The sequence below is a fragment of the Setaria viridis genome, chromosome 7 (genome assembly GCF_005286985.2).
Source record: "Setaria viridis chromosome 7, Setaria_viridis_v4.0, whole genome shotgun sequence".
NCBI classification, from domain to species: Eukaryota; Viridiplantae; Streptophyta; class Magnoliopsida; order Poales; family Poaceae; genus Setaria; species Setaria viridis.
In genome coordinates, this window is record NC_048269.2 from 30,111,654 (window position 1) to 30,129,579 (window position 17,926).

Sequence of the window (17,926 nt, forward strand, 5' to 3'; positions counted from 1 at the left end):
CTCTATCATGCTCTGTGAGTGTTACTATAAATTTGCTCTAAGTGGGACCAAGTTCACATAAAATTGTACCAATATTATTTATGCTATCAAATATATGTACCGTTAGATTTATCGTATAAGATATTTTTATAGCTTATCTATTTGGTGTCATATATTGTTTAGAAACTTGGTCAAACTACGCTCTATTTAGAACGTAGGGAGTATAAGCTTAATGGCATCCACTACATTATAGATGACCACGATCATCTTTAGCTACCTCAGCAAAATGAGGAACCGATCCAAGGTGGACTAAATTAAAATTAAAGCTTACCGATCAAGTTGACTTCATGTGTCTATGTAATACCTCAATCACGACGTATTATTGTAATCTTGTCATCTGCGTGGCCCCATAGAATAGAAATATAGAACGTAGAACAAACAGGGCTGCGTTCAAAGAATTGCAAGTCGCCAATTGACTTGCAAATTCCAGTTGGGATCCGTACATCCTAAATTTTACCTCTTATGCAAGAGGCTACAACAAACAAAAAGAAGTGAAGTTTTGACCCAGCTTCGGGATGGAGTAAAATAGTACTACCTCAGACACCTAAAATGACTTTTAATTAGCTATGTTGTGCTGTCGGAAACGTCATATAATACCGAACGGTTTTTTTTTTCAAAAAACACTGTAAGGTAGGCTCCAAACTAACAATCTCTTCGCTCCAACCACGTTGAGTTAAATACACAATAGCGCGTAATTCATACAAAGCTTTCAGCTATCAAGCATCATGTCTGCGGCTCTAAGCTTTGTTTCTCATCATCCACGTCTCGGCGCTTAAGCAAGAAGCCATCCTAAGCCATGGAAGCAACCTGCAGCCACCTTCTCGACCTTCTCCTCATCTCGTTCTTCCTGCTTTCTCCCAGAGCCTTCGCCGCCGACACCAACACGTTCAGCAAGGGCCGCAACATCACTGACAACGAGACTCTCGTCTCGGCCAATGGCGCGTTCACCATGGGCTTCTTCTCCCCCGGGGTGTCAACCAAGAGGTACCTCGGCATCTGGTTCTCCGTGTCCAGAGACGCCGTCTGCTGGGTGGCCAACAGCGACCGCCCCGTCAACGACAACTCCGGCGTGCTCATGGTCAGCAACACTGGGAGCCTCCTCCTACTAGACGGCTCCGGCCGGATCGCGTGGTCGTCGAACTCGAGCAGCACCTCTCCTGTGGAGGCGCAGCTGCTCGACAACGGCAACCTCGTCGTCCGCAACCCCGGCAGTGCCAACAACCTGTGGCGTTCTTTCGAGCACCCGTCGAACGTGTTGCTTTCCGGCATGAAGGTGGGCAAGGACTTCTCGAGCGGAGACGAGTGGTATCTCACGTCATGGCGTTCCGCCGACGACCCGTCGCCGGGGGCCTACACCCGCAAGCTCGACACCGCCGGGCGACCCGACAACATCGTGTGGCAAGGCGACGTGAAGACGTTCCGCACGGGCCCCTGGAACGGCGTGCGGTTCGTCGGCATCCCGGAGGTGTTGACTTACCAGGAGGACCTGTTCGAGTACCAGATGGTGATCAGCCCGCGGGAGGTAACCTACGGGTACAACGTGAAGCCCGGCGCCGCCTTCACCTACGTCGTGCTGACGGACAACGGCGAGGTGAGGCGCCTGGTGTGGGACGCCGGCAGCCGGGCATGGCAGATCAACTACCAGGGGCCCAGGGACGTGTGCGACGCCTACGGCAGGTGCGGGGCGTTCAACCTGTGCAACGTCAGCGCGGCGGCGACGTCGTTCTGCGGCTGCGTCAGGGGGTTCGGCCTGGCGTCCTCCTCGAGGATCTCCGGGAGATGCCGGCGGAACGTGGCGCTGGACTGCGCCAAAGGGGCCACGACGGACGGGTTCGTGCTGGTGGCCGGAGTGAAGCTTCCGGACACGCACAACGCGTCGGTGGACACGGGCATCACCGTGGACGCGTGCAGGGCGAGGTGCCTCGCCAACTGCTCGTGCCTGGCCTACGCCGCCGCGGATACCAGCGGCGGCGGGGATGGGAGTGGCTGCATCATGTGGACAGATGATCTGCTCGATATGCGGTACGTCGACAGAGGGCAGGATCTCTACCTGAGGTTAGCCAGGTCTGAGCTCCCGCCATCGTTGGCCCTGCCTCCGCCGCCGCCGCCGCCGTCAAGGGCCCGGCCATTTCCTACTGGCCCGGTCATTGGTGCATCCGTAGGTTCCCTCGTCGGGATCTTCCTTATTGCTTTCTTGGTTCTGGTTCTGATTAGGAGGCGCCGGCGCCGGAGACCTTCAAACTCAGGTAAATTGCTCTTCCTGTTGTTTCAGCTAGCATGTAATTAAGATTAAAAGAGGAGAGCAACTATTGATGCTAATAATATCCACTGCACGTTGAGTATTGCAGCTCCTAATAATAGTATTATTCCGCGTACTCCTGCTCCGACCGTCCCTTCTATTGAACTGTCTGGTTTGAGAAACGCTACTGGAGATTTCTCTGACAGCAATATCATTGGTCGTGGTGGATTTGGAATCGTATATGAGGTTTGTACCTGTAATTATGGTTTCCAAATTTATTTACATGCGTTCACCCTCTTCTGGTCCAGCTTTTTTTTAACGCACAGTACCATATATCAGTGTCTTGACTGCACTACCTTAATTCAGTCTACTTATCATTTACTCCATCCGTCCTAAATTACTATTCGTTTAGGCTTTTCTAGATACATAGTTTTTACTATGCACCTAGATATAATATATATCTAGATACGTAGTAAAAATTATGCACGTAGAAAAGTCAAACAAATAGTAATTTGAGACGGAGGAAGTATATCACTGTTGGGCCTCCGATGCACGCATGGACACCACATTTTTATTCCAAGTGTTATGTTGTCAAAATATTGGAATACTTTTGATGATGAAACTACTAATATCATACTCTCACGTGATAAATCTAAATTTTTCAGTAGCAGTTGAAATTTTCAATGCTTGATGGCGCATATTTCAGCGCGACATTTATCTTGGATTGAAGTATTATATTTTACCATTCAATGTCGGCAATATAACACAAGGTTGCACAATCACCAGGGGCATTTACCGGATGGTAGAAAAGTTGCTGTAAAGAAGCTTATACCTTCTTCTCCTACTGAGGAAGGCAGTAATGCTTTCATGAGAGAAGTGGAAGTGATGTCAAAGCTCAGGCATGGCAACCTTCTTCAGCTCCTTTCTTATTGCCAGGAGGGAAACGAGCGAGTACTAGTCTATGAGTACATGAAGCATAAGAGTCTGAACCTCTACATATTCGGTACTTAATGTTCTTAGTTCCACATAGTACCAATGTGTGTGTGAATATGATCAGAATCTTCATGTGAATTTGAAGCTCTCATCTGTTGTCTATGGAAAATGACAGGAGATGCTAGACTCCGCGCTTTGCTGAACTGGGAGCGAAGGCTGGAAATAGTTCGAGGGATTGCCAAAGGCGTTGCTTATCTTCATGGACTAAGTGAGGAAGTCATCCACAGGGACCTAAAACCGTCCAATATACTTCTTGATGACAATTGGTGGCCTAAGATTGCAGACTTTGGCACCGCCAAACTTTTCGTTGTTGATCAGACAGATCCAACATTAATACAGTCAGCGTATGCTTCAAACCTCAACCACTCGGTTTGTGTTTCAATTCAAGTGTGGCTAAGAGTTATACTTCTACTACTTATTTGATCACATCCATTGCCTCATTTATCATTACCATCCGATGGAGCATATATAATAAAATGCACCTAACGAAGTATTTGTTAATTACTCATACATCTAGCACATACTATAGAACCATAATGATGAAAATTGAATACTAAAACATATAAAACCTAGTTTAGATTCAATGAGACTAACAGCAAGTGCATCAATAAACAAGCATGCAAAAATACTACCTAAGCATTTCAATCTAAACTGCAAAGAAGTAACAACGTGTGAGCGGCCTCAATTGATTGACATTTTTTTGTTAACTGAAGGGGGTACACGGCTCCAGAGTACTCTAATGAACGGCACTTGACACTGAAGTGTGATGTGTATAGCTTCGGGATCATCTTGTTGGAGATAGTCAGTGGGAAAAGGAACAGAACTACCCCAACGCTCCTTTCTAATGTGAGTACATTGCTGACAGAAAAAAAAATGTATAATACGATCCTTATCACATATGTTCATGAAATGGGGATAATGTTGTTACCATTTTTCTTAGGCATGGGAATCTTGGAATCAAGGCAGGATCAGTGACCTTTTTGATCCAGACGTGGCCCAACCGGAGCCTGAGCTCCTATTTGAGCTGGAGAGATGTGTACAGATAGGCCTTCTCTGTGTGCAACAATCACCTGATGACAGGCCTGCAATGTCTGCAGTAGTTGCGATGCTAAACAGTAACAGTTTACAGATCCGTGCACCTAAGAGGCCAGAGTTGGACAGCAGAGCTGAGCCTCCTCTCCACGAAGCGGATCGCTCAACACAGGAAGCATCTGGCACGTCACGCAGCAGCTACTCATCGGTGTATCTCACATAGATCAAGAGGTGGTAGCTTTTCAAGCACACGTGAAATTGCAATGGGTTATAATTGTGTGATTTGTGAGATCGATTGATCTTTCTAGCTTCGATATTCTAAGAAATGATGTTTCAGTTTTGGCGCCTCACTTAATTCTTTCATGGTGTGTGATTTCCGCTCCCATCCACAAGGATATCTCTTTATCTTCGAGTAAAGAGAAAGCTCTACTGATTCAGGAACAATGTCACTACAATCATGAAAGAGTAACTCCTTAAAACAGCAGGTCAGAACTTGTAGTCGTAGATGGTAGCATCCTCACAGCATGATGGCCTATATATACTTCAGCTACTTGTCACAAAATTAGGATGGAGGTGGCGTGCTGTGTGCACTTAGACATTAATTACCATAGCAAAATAAACTCTTCACAAATTCAATTAACTAGCCCATCAACCTGTGCTCTTGCACGGGCTAGAAATTGAAGTATTATGAATTCATGGTTAAGTTGAGGCCAACAATTAATAAAAATCGTTTGTGGGTTTCAATAGGATTTTCACATGGTTTGGATTTCGTTTTGGAATACATGGATAATATTTTCTTACCTTCATTGGGTTTGTGATAAAGTTTAGTTAGCAATTAGGAAAGTATTACTTAAGTTTCTTCAGCCTCATGCATAGTTTCCCCCTTTGCATGACGCCTCTATCTCTGTTAATTTTAATAATATAAAATATATCCAATGGCTATTATTAATAACAATGCTTAGAGTCTAATAAATTGATGAACAGATGTATGTAATATTTACATGTAGGTTTCAAAAGGATTTTCATATGGTTTGGAATTTCGTTTGCGAATACATGGATAATAAATTTCTGTGAAATGCTTATTGATTCATACAGTTTTACTGTATTCCTGTATATTGTTGAAAGCCTTAAATGAACAATTTTTTTCTCGTTCATATATTCATTATATCTGTGTGGCTATTTGTAGGATAATAATTTTTATCATTTATTAAAATATCATTAGTACATATTCAATAGAGGGACCTAAATAATTCATGATCTTTGATTTATTCATATGTTTTTTTGTCTAAATCCCACTTCTCCATATGAGAAAATCAATGGGTACTGAAAGAGATGGAGCGCATATGCAGTTCTGAAATTCTTTGTAGGTGTTTATCCTTATTTTCCACTACCATATCTAATTCTAAAGCTTCATCACTTTGATCTCCTAAAATGAGTGCTGAAATTTCTAAGGTTGTTGGAAGGTTACATCATGTTCCATTTCTTGATATTTCATACCTTAGTCATATGTTGAAATTTTCAAAATCTTATTCTCTGAATCTGTCTCTTTCCATGTGAAATGATTTGACCAAATTATTGTTCCCATCAAGCCTATCCAACAATTCAAACACTATGTTTGCATCTAATTTTTGGTTGTTTGTCTTTGAGGTGGATCATAGATGCATGTAATATATTTTTGACCTCATGTTCTGAATGATGAGAAAATTAAGACTCTCTGATGTTCTGACTGTAGTCTGATGATTCTCCCTTCAATCCTAATGAAATAGTTACTGAAGTAATGCTGGAGGCTTTTGAGAGGTGGCAGCTTCACATTCGGTGTTTACGGCGCATTCTTAATTTTTTTTTTGAAGGGACAGATTCTTAATGTTGGCCATGATTTGTTCCTATTATATTTGTTTCTTTATTGATGCTGCATATAGCTTCATAATGCATATATAAGTGGGTCTTCTGAAGTTTGAAGATTCCGTTGGTGAACATGGAGCTCTATCCTTTTGGGGTTTGCAACTTTCTTGCTTTTTTTTTCTACATGCTTTTCTCATTTGTCATTTCAATTAGATTTGACATCTTATTCTGCTCACATAAAACCTCCCACATTTGTTCCTTTTCTTTCTCTGTCCACTGGTTGTTTATTCCTTGATGGATTATTGCTGGAAAAGAAAAGAGAATATGTGTTACCTGGATTGAGCAAGAGCTCTGCCAAACAGTTTTTCAGAGAGAAGTGATTCTCTGCTGATTGTGTGAAGTGGTTCTCTAAAAAAGGCTGGGAGCTGAAAAGTACCTTCTCCTGATTCTGTGAAGTGATTCTCCATCCTGATTTTAAGAGTTTATGATAGAGAATCACTTTCAGCTATAGAATCACTTCTCTCAAGGAATCAACTCCTATAGAGAATGAGAATCAGATGAAGCTCTACCAAACATGCCCATAATATTGTTTAATTGGCTTCCTTTGTCTTTTTTGACTGTTTGCTCTCCTTGATGCAGCTCTATATTTTAATCATTGGATGCATTCTGAAGGAATGTTCCGTGTTAACTTATTTTCCATAGCACTTATGCTTTCTTAGCAGAAATAGAAATAGCATAAACTGAGAACAGAACAATTAAGTATCTATCTTTATCTTGGTGTAGTTTCACGTGATGCATGTTGGGGTATTCTGGATCAGAGATATCATCTGTCACTCTCGCACGCCACCTTCATCAAGTCGCCAACAAAGGTAAGCAGTGTTCACTTAAACATGTTTGCAGTTAACAGCGATTCAACGGAGCAAGGGTAGGCGCAAAGGTCCCAGACACCTTCGCTGTGGAGGACCAAGAATGAAGGTGCGGAAGCCCCAGGCACCTTCGGTGTGGAAGGTGCGAAGGTCTTGGGAACTTCTTCATCAGAGAACACGGGAGTCAGCCTAAGTTGATCAAGCGAAGGTGAAGAGGAAGAAGGTCATGCTATAAGCGTGACGCTGGCGGCGTGGATGGCGTGATCCAAACATACAAATTGGACTAGGATTCTTTCTTTAAAAAATGTATAGCATATTCCTAAAATGTAGTAGTTGAATAATGGTAAATTCGGTACGTAAAGGTCGGTTGGCCTCCATATAAAAGGGGAGGCACCCCTACTGTATAAGGGTTCATATTTTTTGAGAAATTCAAGCCCTAAGAGAGTTTTATTTCCTATTCGTGTGTACTTTCCTTAAATGTTCGGTGAAGAACTTGCTCTGAACCAATAATGTACCTCTGTAATCTGATTATTGTTGGATACATGCTAAAGGGAGGACCCATGGATGTACCGCAGGCTTGCTTTGCTTTTGCAGTAGATTTTTTCCATCTTTGATGTATCGTCTTGGGTGCTGTGCAATTGATGCTGCATACTGTTCTAAGCCATATTGCAGTGCGTGATGAATTCTAGGCAAGGCACTTAAAATTCTGAATTATAAAAAATGAGAAGAATGAAATCATGCTTAAATAAATATATGGAACTGCAATGCGCTTACTTTTTATTCTTCACCAGTGTAAAACTCTCTTGGCATGTGGGCTTACGATGACCAGACAGATCAAACACTGCAATCTGTATTAATTTAGACTAAATCAACGGCAGACTTCATTTTGAAGCAAGATGGTCCTGCCTAGGAATTAGCATGCGTACCTATGTTAATTAGCTGGGCAGCTTGCAGCACATCGATGCAAGATGGCTCTTCGTCTTGGTGTTGGTCCTTGACGGCGGAGTGGACGTCATGACACCTGAAGCTGTTAATCACAAAAATCCTTTTGAAGCAAAGAGGCTAGTAAGGTCATCATGCTTACCTTTGCTGGGCAGCCAACAGCAATTCAAATTGGTTTTTCGTCTTCGTGTACGTCCTTGGCGGCGGCCGAGTGGACATCGTGAGAGTGGAGGATATATATATCCTCACATTTGTTTGGATGGTTTGTTGCCTTGTTGGTTAAATTCAGATGACGTGCTCGTTTAGATTACGTAGGGACTGAATAGATCGATACGTTTCCTCCTATATCCACCGAAGAGAGGGGAAGGAGAGGAGATCATCGAGGAAGGTGTTGCTTTAGGCGTGAGTCTGTTTGGATATGCAAGGAAGTACCGCGTGGGTGCGGATCTGTACTTGAGGTGGGAAGCTAATCAAGAGTTAGTTCACATGGGAGGAGGATTGAGGGCTAGATGTTTTGCTTTTTTGAATTTCTACGAATTCTCTATTTTTCTAGAGTGTCCAACTAGGATTCTAGGTGGCTTCACGTGGATACTTCAAAATGAGTCTCCAATTATTAATAGTAAGATCATGGGTAACAAAGATTGTCGTAATCATTTCATGTATTGACCATAGACATAGCGTAATCATTTTAAAAACATGCAACAGGTGAGCAAATCCTGGAAATCGTATTAAACAATATCCATAAATTGCCTACTCAATGCATGATTGGTATGAAGGAACTGGTCTTAGCATGAACTTTGGACTAGATGTGCGGTACCCTACATCAGAGTTACTCCTCTAGGCTATGCAACAGGTAGCTTCCATGAACTTGGATGGCATTATCCAAAAGTACTAAATAGGTGCAGAAGCTCCGAAGAATTTGAAAGGGGTAGAACTCCACACCTGGAACCAAGCCTATAATTGAGAAAAAGACTTCGGCAATCAAGTATGTTCTCAAGTCAATCAAGCAAACCGGTATTGGCAGTTGGTACATGATAAGGTTTGGAGTCAATTTGAAAAGGAACAATTGTGTATATGCCCTCACTTTTACCTCCAACTACACATTTGTCCTTTTTTTTCAATTTTGCACAATTACCCCTAATTGACGAAGTCAATGGCTCGTTACCCCTGATTTTGCCTAGGTTGATAGCAAAACCAAGGTCGACGATGCGTTGAGTTGGTCAAAGCAGGGACAATGGTGCAAAGTTGGAAAAAAACGGAGAGAAAAAACATGCAATTAGCGATTAAAGTTGGTGCATACTTAACGGTTCATGTTATATTCTAACTAGTAGGTAGATAATAATAATAATAATCCTGTCATCCATACTCCCCCAAATGTTTGATCTTTCGCTTTCTAAATTCCAAATTGGTCCTTAAAATGTTTCAGTGTACAAGAAGATGTCCCAGCATAAATTAAAAGGTATAGAGAAAAAAAATGTTTCACATGTAATAGTTGGAGCAGGGCAGCATTAGGACAACAGCAGGGACAACACAGGATTGAAAATTTGGTTGCTCCTTTTACAAATTGGCAGTGTCCCGGTTTAAGAGAACAAAATTCCAACAGTATAAAGAATTGTACAAGGCGTACAAAATAGTGGTTTGAAAAAAGGCATGAACAAAAACAAGGTGCATGCTACTTTTAGCCTGTCTGGAAAGAAAAAAGGGCATGCAAAAAAATAGCAGGATTTTCGAGTCCACCACTACTGGAAAGAAAAAAGGGCGACAACGGCGGGCATGTCCGGCCTGGCGTCCGGTGAATCTTGCACGCAAAGAAGCCCAATTTTGACGCACCTCTCCAGCTCAGAGACGAATCAGCAGGTCCGGGTAGAGCAACCGCTTCATCGAGAAGGCCCGTCGCCCTGCCCTGCTCCCACAGCTCCCATGCCTGCACAACAAAATGGTTAGTAGCTTAGTAATTTGCATCAAGGGCAAGATTTGACGCCAATAATACAATCGCAAGGATGTCCAGGTGCACCTACACGTGGCATCAGCCCCTGTGCTTTGCCGTTCCTTTGCCCGCTGATGCCACGTGTAGTAACTCCGAAGCTTTGACTCAGCTAGCATAAGACGGAGTAGCAGCATTTGACGAAAATAGCCAGAGTCCACCGAGCACATGTACGGTAGGTGGTTTTCGCAACATTTCATCAATCAAACTAAATTGGCAGTAAGAACTTTTTTCACTTGTATTTTTCTTAGCAGTATGCTTAACACGGCATTATCAGACATAACACATACCAGGTTTTGGGATACAAAAAACTGTGACACAAAAAAATGCTGAATGGAGATGGAAGCAATATCGATTTCCTAGTTGCAGACTCTGGAGAGGAGATCTTCCTCATCTCATGTACATGTGGCAGCGGCCACGTTCTGCAGCGCAGCGCGCGGCAGCAGGTTGATGTCTGAGTTCCGGGTGGTGAGCATGGCGACAACGGCGGACATGTCCGGCCTGTTTTCCGGTGCCTCCTGCACGCAGAGAAGCCCAATCTTGACGTACCTCTCGAGCTCGGACCTCATCTCGGAATCAGGCGTAGACAGAGGCAGGGGAACCATTGGATCGAGAAGAGCCATCGCCCTGTCCTGCTGCCAGAACTCCCGTGCCTGCACCAGGATTTATATCGTAGCTTACTTACAGTTGCACGAGGCCTTTGGTTACTCATTACAGTGCTCAAATGACCAAAATCTCCGGATGAACTTACATTTGAAATTACCCCCTTTGTGGGGCTGTTCCTTTGCCCGCTAAGGGTTTCTAGCAGGATGACACCAAAGCTGTATACGTCGCACTTCAGTGTCATCTCGCCTTGCAAATACTCCGGAGATGCATATCCCCTTGGCAATTGGTGTTTAGGTAGTCAGTCATATCATTAAAAATAGATCAAGCCCATTCAAGCAGTGGACAGAAAGAGAAATCACGTAGTCCTGCATATGATTATTCTTTAAAGAAAAATGAATGCACCTCTCACTAATAGAAAACTGAGTATTAGTCCGATTGGAAGAGTGCAAATCTCTCAAAAAATTATCCAGGATAAAGCAATCGAGATAAAAGGAGGTGTCTTTTATCCCAGGTCCCTCAACCGGGACTAAAGACACCCTTTAGTCTCGGTTGGTAATACCAACCGGGATAAATGATTTTGCAAAAAATTTGAAAAATAAATAAATTCCCGGGGGTCCCAGGGAGAGGCCTCCCCACACGCGCAAGCCACAAGTCACGCGATTTTCACGCGAAATATGCGCGTGCGCGAGCTTCACGCGTAGCTTCCTTGCCATCCCACCTACACACCACATCTGACTATATAGGGGATCCAATCCTTTTATACTAACTCGTGGGGATCCTTTTATCCCGGTTGGTATTTCCAACCGGGATAAAAGATCCCCTTCTATCCCGGTTGGTATTACAAACCGGGATAAAAGGGTCTGAAGGATTTAGTTCTGCCCAGCCACACGTGGGGGACCCTTTTATGCCGGTTGGAAACACCAACCGGGATAAAAGACCCCCTTTTATCCCGGTTGGTATTACAAATCGGGATAAAAGGGTTCGAGGACTTTAGTTCTTTTTCAGCCACCCGTGAGGGACCCTTTTATCCCGGTTGGAGTTTCCAACCGGGATAAAAGACCTCATTTTATTCCGGTTGGTGTCGTGAGCTTTAGTCCCGAGTGGTAACACCAACCGGGATTAAAAGGGTGACCTTTAGTCGCGGTTATTCTTACCACCCGAGACAAAAGGGTCCCTACGGGTAGCTGATTTTTTCACCCGGGACTAAAGGGTCCCCCACGGGTGACTGATTTTTGAACCGGGATAAAAGGTGACTTTTAGTTCCGGTTGCAAATACTAACCGGGAGTAAAGCTCCGCGCACCCCTTTTATATCGGGCCTACTTTAAACCGGGATTAAAAGGGGGTGTATCGAAAGTCAGTTCTCTACTAGTGTCTTAAGGAACCAAGGAACCAGCAATTAGTTGGAGAGTTCACCCTAGAATAATTTAAAAGATCACAATTTAAGCTAGTCGGAGAACGTGGAGTAACTTACGGTGAAACAACAATGGTCGGATCAGACTGATCTGGCTGATCTTTGATGAACAACTTGGCAGTGTTGAAGTCGGCTATCTTTGGTTTCCAGTTATCATCTAGTAGTATGTTGGAAGGCTTGAGATCTCTGTGGACGACGCTTTCCTCCGATCCCTGGTGAAGATATGCGACGCCGTGCGCGACGCCATGGATTATATCCAACCTCTGCCTCCAGTTCAGCCTAGCGCGGTCGCTAGGTTCGCCTGTCATCAGTTCAAGATAGAAGCTTATGAATAACGCGTCGCACATGAGGATGCAAAAGGTAGCTGATTTACCCAGCAGTTCGTGACAGTATATGGATGTGCAGAGATAGGTACCAAATATGTAGAGGTCTAAGCTCTTGTTGGGCATGAAGGCATAAATCAGTATGCGCTCGCCGCCTTCGTTGCAGTAGGCAAGGAGACGGAGGAGGTTGCCATGCCTGACATTGGCCATCACATCCACCTCCCTTGCGAAATCGCTCCTGCCTTTGTCGGTGAGAGCTGACTGCTTCAACCTCTTCACCGCAACCGTTCTCCCGTCAGGTAATTCGCCCTAGTGGTAGGGGTTATCAGCATTGCAATGGGGACAAACAATAATAGCCTACGCTACGTTAACACAACGTGGATTTCGAGTAAATAAAGTCACATTTGAAGCACCTTGTACACTACAGCGAATCCACCTTCACCAATAACATGGCTTTGGCAGAAATCCCCCGTCGCCATCTTTACAGTAGGCAGATCGAAAGAGAGATCGCCCATAGTTGGGCTCCAAGGACCATCTGCAGTACGAGCAGACTCAGTGTTGTTCCACTTCCATCCATAACCATGGTCGTAATCTAAAAAATCCATAACCATGGTGCAAACTTAAAGATTATTGTAAACTACAAGGTTCAAAGAGACACTAATATATTGTTAATAATGGTTCAACGTGCATAGCATGTACTAATGCATGGTCCAAATTCCAAATGAAGTGTGCTCGAGGTAATATTTGGTTTTTGCACGATCCGGCCAAAGGATAAGCGATGTGTTTTTGTTCTACAAAACGGAAATTATTATGAGAAACACTATCTATCTGTCGACATATTTCTTGGCAAAAATATGTCAGATTTGCAATGTTCCAGCATAAGAAAAAATATTTCATCAGTGGAATGAAATATTACGGATAAAGAAACAAAATGCTCTTAAAAATCAGGGGTGACATGTTTTCTAGAAAAAAAAATCTATTGTGTTTGCAATATTGTTCCTGGTCTATGGAAAAATATTCCAACTATTAAATAAAATATTATAAGTAAATAAATAAAACTATTCCGATTTTATTTCACTTTTTCTATCATAGAGGGATGAATCCAAACTATTTTATTTTAATTCAATGGTCGATAGCCCCAATAACTATTTCACTTTTTCTTCAACATCTTCACCCCGGTGTGCTTCACCATCCTCGCCATGGCCTCTGATCTAGAGCTTTGGAAGCACCGACTACGCCAGTCAAGAGTGGCCAATTCCCTACGGCTGTGGAGTATATTTTTTTCGTAACAGTGTGAAGTAGTCTCCCCTTGTCTCTTTGCGCCCTACGCTCTCAAATCCTGTATTCAACAATCTTGCATATAAATAGAAATGTTCAGGCCAACTTCTTGCCTGCCGTAGCCTCCTTACAAAAAAACTATTCCCTGTCCCTGCACGATCTAATGGTACACGTACATACCTGAGGCGTTGCGTTTGGTTTTGGTTCTCCACCAAATCAGGAGGAACAGGGCAAGTGCAGCACCAACGAACGCTACCGGTGCAACAACAGCCGCGAGAGGGAAATCCTTGTCTGTAATGTCAAAATTAATTGGTAAAAGATAAAGAAGGAATGCAATCAAGCACGGTCGTCTTTTCTGAAGAAAATAAAATTGAATTTGCATCAGGTAGTCCCTATCGTGTATCAAACAAAACAAGCTTATCTTGGTTGACGCTCATCCTTATTAAAGCTAAATTTTGCTTGTAGGAAAGCTGAAATAAGCACCATACCTAGTTCAGACTTGGCCAGCCTCAGGTACAGATCCTGCCCATGGTTGACATAACGAAGATCGACGATGTTATCCGTCCACATGACGCAGCCGCTAGGAACACCGCCTCCCCGGATATCCGCGGCGGCGTAGGCCAAGCACGAACAGTTTGCGCGGCACCTACTCCTGCATTCCTTCATCGAGATGCCCATGTCCACCGATGCGTTGTGCGTGTCGGGAAGCTTCACCCCTTTCACCAGCACGAAGCCATCCGTCGTGACCCCATTGCTACTACACTGCAGCTTCACGTTCCGCCGGCAGCCCGAGGTATCCCTACTCCACGCCGAAGGCGATGCAGGGCTAAAGCCCCTGAGGCAGTCGCAGAAGGACAACACCGAACTGACGTCGCACAGACCAAACGATCCGCACTTGCCGTAGTCGTCGCAGGGATCCCTTGGGCCTTGAAAGATGGGCTGATGCGTCCATCCCCGGCTGCTCTTATCCCACACGACGCGATTGACCTTGCCGTCGTCCGTCACCACCAAACGAGTCAAGGCGGCGCCGGGTTTAGAAGTGTAACTGTACGAGATCTCTCCCGGACTAATCGTCACACCCAACGTGAGCAGGTCAGTGTACGTGTTCCCCAAAGCCTCCGTGACGCCGCTGAACGACCGGCCGTTCCAGGGGCCACAGCGGTAGATCGTGGCGTTGCCGTCCAACAAGACGAAGTCCGGTAGGCCGCTGGTGTCCAGCACCTGGCGGTAGGGCCCCGGTGACGGGTCGTCGGCCGATCTCCAAGACGTGAGGTGCCACTCGGCTCCGCTCCACAGGTTCTTGCCCACCTTCATGCCGGACAGCATGGTGTTCGACGGGTGATCGAACGATTGCCAAAGCAGGACGTTGCCGCTGCCTTGGTCGCGCACGACCAGGTTGCCGGTCTCGAGGAGCTGCGCCTCCACCGATGAAGAGGAGGCGATGGTGGAGTTGGACGACCACGCGACCTGGCCGGAGCCGTCTCGCAGGAGAAGGCTCCCCGTGTCGCTGAGCACCAGCGCGCCGGTCTTGTCGGAGAGAGGGCGCTCACTGTTGGCCACCCAGCAGATGGCATCACTACTAGACACTGAGAACCATATGCCTAGGTAGTACTTCTTGTTGGTTGACGGCCCGAGGAAGAAGAAACCCATGGTAAATGTTCCATTGGCCGAGACGAGCGTCTCGTCGCCGGTGATGTTGCCAGCCTTGCCGAGCGTGTCAGCAAAACCGGCGGCGAAGGCTATGGGAGAAAGTAGAACCAGGAGGAGGTTGAGAAGGTGGCTCCAGTTTGCTTCCATGTCCTCTGCGCGTCGAGAACGTAGACGAGAAAGACAGGTAGTAGCAACTTGCCGTTGCCGATCAGTTGGGGACTTAAGATATATAAGAATGTGGATACAAATACTTTCCTCAGTCGTCGTAATCTCTTCTCTTCTTCATGAAAGGTCAAAAATATACTTTTATTTCATCCACTCTGAATAATGACTAGTCGTTCGTTTGAAGCCTTAAGAAAGCGGCAGTTTTTTTTTCGAACGACCTGATTTCGAGAATCAACTAACCTCCATAGTCCAGGTGCTTCGCTGCCTCCCTCTCGCCAAACCAAAATGGGATGCAGCTTCCCGCACGATCTTCCTCTTCCTGCCCGACTCATTTTGTCTTCACTGGAAGCTGCTGATCCCAGCATAGCATTCAAGACAATTGTTCCTTCTTCGGTCTCCCTCCACCCCCTTCGTTTGTTGTGGGTGGCGTCTCACCGCAGGCACTTAATGAATGAGTGAAGATCTTCCTTCCCCACTTGTGTTATGATTGTGGATACAGAAAAAATTTCTCAGTCATCGAAACCGACTTGCTATTTAAAACTGTAACTGTCAATAGCTTTCCAATATGATGTTCAGAAACATAAAATTTATGTGTTTCATATCTTTGTAATTTTACTAGATATCATAACTATATCTAGAAAACTATACATTAGAAGTTGCACCTTAATTGAAGACCACATGATGAGAACCAACAGCGCCAACGTTTTTTAGGTGGTAAGATATACTCTCCGTCTGAAATTACAAGGCCGTATTTTGTTTCAGCAAGACAAGGCCTTGACAAATAAGTACCCTATTAGTTTTTTATTTATATGATACAAAAAGTATAGTCATAAGAAAGTATTTTGAATGCGAATCTAACGATATCAGCTTCGTGGCGTAAAACTGTGGCTATTAATTTGCCGTTCCCAATCAGTTAGGGACTTAAGAATGTGGATACAAAAAATACTCTCCTCGGTCGTCGTAAACTACTCTCTCCATCCCAAAAAACGTGTCATCCTAGAAATTTTAGGACAGATTAACGAGGAGGTAAAATAACCCCGATTGTCCCTATTTATTAACCATATTTGGTGCTAATTGATTGCTGCATGCCCATATGCACATGCACACATACCAAATTGAGTATAACGACTTATTTTTTGGGACAAATTTTGAACCGCAAAATGACATGTTTTTTGAGACGGAGGGAGTAATTGTCAATCAGTAAGGATTATCTCTTTCTCTATGATGATGGATACAGAAAAGTTTCCTCAGTCATCGAAGCCGACTTGTTATTAATCAATAGTATGGTCACAATACTTGACCAAGATCCCATCACTTTTAAAACTTTAACTGTCAATAGCTTTCCAATATGATGTTCAAAAACATAAAATTTATATGTGTTTCATATCTTTGTAATTTTACTAGATATCATAACTATATCTAGAAAACTACATTACAAGTTGCACCTTAAAGACCATATGATGAGAACCAACAGCGCTAACCTTTTTTTAGTGGTAAAATATACTCTCTCCATCTAAAACTACAAGGTGTTTTTTTTAAGGAAAGTTAGCAGGAGCGCTGCCATATCATATAAGAAGGAGAAGCAGTTCCGGGATTACATAGAGTTTATTACATAAATTATTATACAATCTCGTTTGATAGCAATAACAGACACATTAATCGTAAAAACTAAGATGCACATCCCTCCCTGTCGCCTGGACTCTGATGGCCATTTCATCCTTGATGAACCACAGAACTCGTAATTGTTGCATACTTTCTACCTTCAAAAGTTCTTTTATTTCTTTCCTTCCACAAGTTCCATGCCATGTACATCATCACTGCTGCCTTTACTCTTCTTTCATATTGCGGGATCCCTGAAGCTCCATGTTCCACCATTCTTCTACTGTTCTGTTAGGATCCAGGACCTGACCAAGCTGCAACCAGGCTCCAGACTTCCCTTGCTTAAGGGCAATGCAAACAGAGGTGGGCAACAGTTTCATGAAATTGATCACATAGCACGCATTGTTCATTACATGGCCAGTTCCTCTTCATTAGCTTATATGCAGTGAGTAACATGGTCTGGACAAGAAGCCATGCAAAGAACTTGTGCTTTCCTTGTGCGCGCCGGAGTTCCATCGCTTGGAAAGAACAGAAGGATCCGTGGCATTGGGCATTATATGCCAATTTAGCCGAGTACTCCCCATTGGCTGTCCATCTCCATCTGATGGTGTCCTCTCCTTCTGTCAACATGACCTGCATGATCAAGTCCCACAACTGAACAAACTCGACCATTTCCTCCACCTCTGTCATTCTCCAGAGCACTCTCGTCCAGCTGTGGTTCTCCGGATCCTCATTCACTGATCGACGCCCTGAATAGCTGCCTGTCTACTGCTGCAATCGGTGGTTGTTGTGTGCCCACCCATGACCGTTTTGGATCGACCCATTCATACCACAGCCATCTAAGCTGCAACGCCCTACTGAAAATATGCCCAGGCCGCTAAACTTCTTTGGCCTCTTCGCTCTTGCCCATTGCACCAAACAGTGACCTCCATTCACCTCCGTCGCTTCTTTCCACA

The 17,926-nt window shown here is 44.3% G+C and overlaps 2 protein-coding genes across 5 annotated transcripts; one reads left to right on the top strand and one right to left on the bottom strand.

The window, feature by feature from the left end:
* The first annotated feature begins 692 nt into the window (after positions 1 to 692).
* LOC117863119 (G-type lectin S-receptor-like serine/threonine-protein kinase At4g27290) lies at positions 693 to 7,466 on the top strand. Of its 3 annotated transcripts, XM_034746716.2 has the most exons (7): positions 697 to 2,285; positions 2,388 to 2,524; positions 3,065 to 3,281; positions 3,387 to 3,615; positions 3,985 to 4,117; positions 4,212 to 4,534; positions 6,929 to 7,466. In XM_034746716.2, the coding sequence occupies exons 1-6, from the start codon at positions 836 to 838 to the stop codon at positions 4,524 to 4,526; spliced, it is 2,481 nt and encodes an 826-aa protein (XP_034602607.1). In that variant the 5' UTR covers positions 697 to 835; the 3' UTR covers positions 4,527 to 4,534; positions 6,929 to 7,466. The 3 variants fall into 3 exon arrangements, with proteins under 3 accessions (XP_072151313.1, XP_034602607.1, XP_034602606.1); XM_034746715.2 differs by lacking the exon at positions 6,929 to 7,466 and having other exon boundaries at positions 4,212 to 4,653; XM_072295212.1 differs by lacking the exons at positions 4,212 to 4,534; positions 6,929 to 7,466 and having other exon boundaries at positions 693 to 2,285; positions 3,387 to 3,640; positions 3,985 to 4,097.
* Positions 7,467 to 10,150: 2,684 nt separating this feature from the next.
* LOC117862695 (receptor-like serine/threonine-protein kinase SD1-8) lies at positions 10,151 to 15,816 on the bottom strand. Of its 2 annotated transcripts, none has more exons than XM_034746195.2 (7): positions 14,045 to 15,816; positions 13,737 to 13,847; positions 12,692 to 12,870; positions 12,371 to 12,587; positions 12,016 to 12,256; positions 10,689 to 10,818; positions 10,151 to 10,590 (listed from the first exon to the last, which is right to left on the bottom strand). In XM_034746195.2, the coding sequence occupies exons 1-7, from the start codon at positions 15,351 to 15,353 to the stop codon at positions 10,333 to 10,335; spliced, it is 2,445 nt and encodes an 814-aa protein (XP_034602086.1). In that variant the 5' UTR covers positions 15,354 to 15,816; the 3' UTR covers positions 10,151 to 10,332. The 2 variants fall into 2 exon arrangements, with proteins under 2 accessions (XP_034602086.1, XP_072151255.1); XM_072295154.1 differs by having other exon boundaries at positions 12,692 to 12,813; positions 14,045 to 15,815.
* Between the last annotated feature and the right edge of the window lie 2,110 nt (positions 15,817 to 17,926).

Bases quoted from the DNA above. Each gene is read 5' to 3' on its own strand.
- LOC117863119 (XM_034746716.2), top strand. From the start codon at position 836: ATGGAAGCAACCTGCAGCCACCTTCTCGACCTTCTCCTCATCTCGTTC. The intron at 3,282-3,386 runs GTACTTAATGTT...GGAAAATGACAG, and splicing joins TCTGAACCTCTACATATTCG to GAGATGCTAGACTCCGCGCT. The intron at 4,118-4,211 runs GTGAGTACATTG...CATTTTTCTTAG, and splicing joins CCCCAACGCTCCTTTCTAAT to GCATGGGAATCTTGGAATCA.
- LOC117862695 (XM_034746195.2), bottom strand. From the start codon at position 15,353: ATGGAAGCAAACTGGAGCCACCTTCTCAACCTCCTCCTGGTTCTACTT. The intron at 12,588-12,691 runs GTGCTTCAAATG...CCCTACCACTAG, and splicing joins GATTCGCTGTAGTGTACAAG to GGCGAATTACCTGACGGGAG. The intron at 10,819-12,015 runs GTAAGTTACTCC...CCAATTGCCAAG, and splicing joins CCGACCATTGTTGTTTCACC to GGGATATGCATCTCCGGAGT.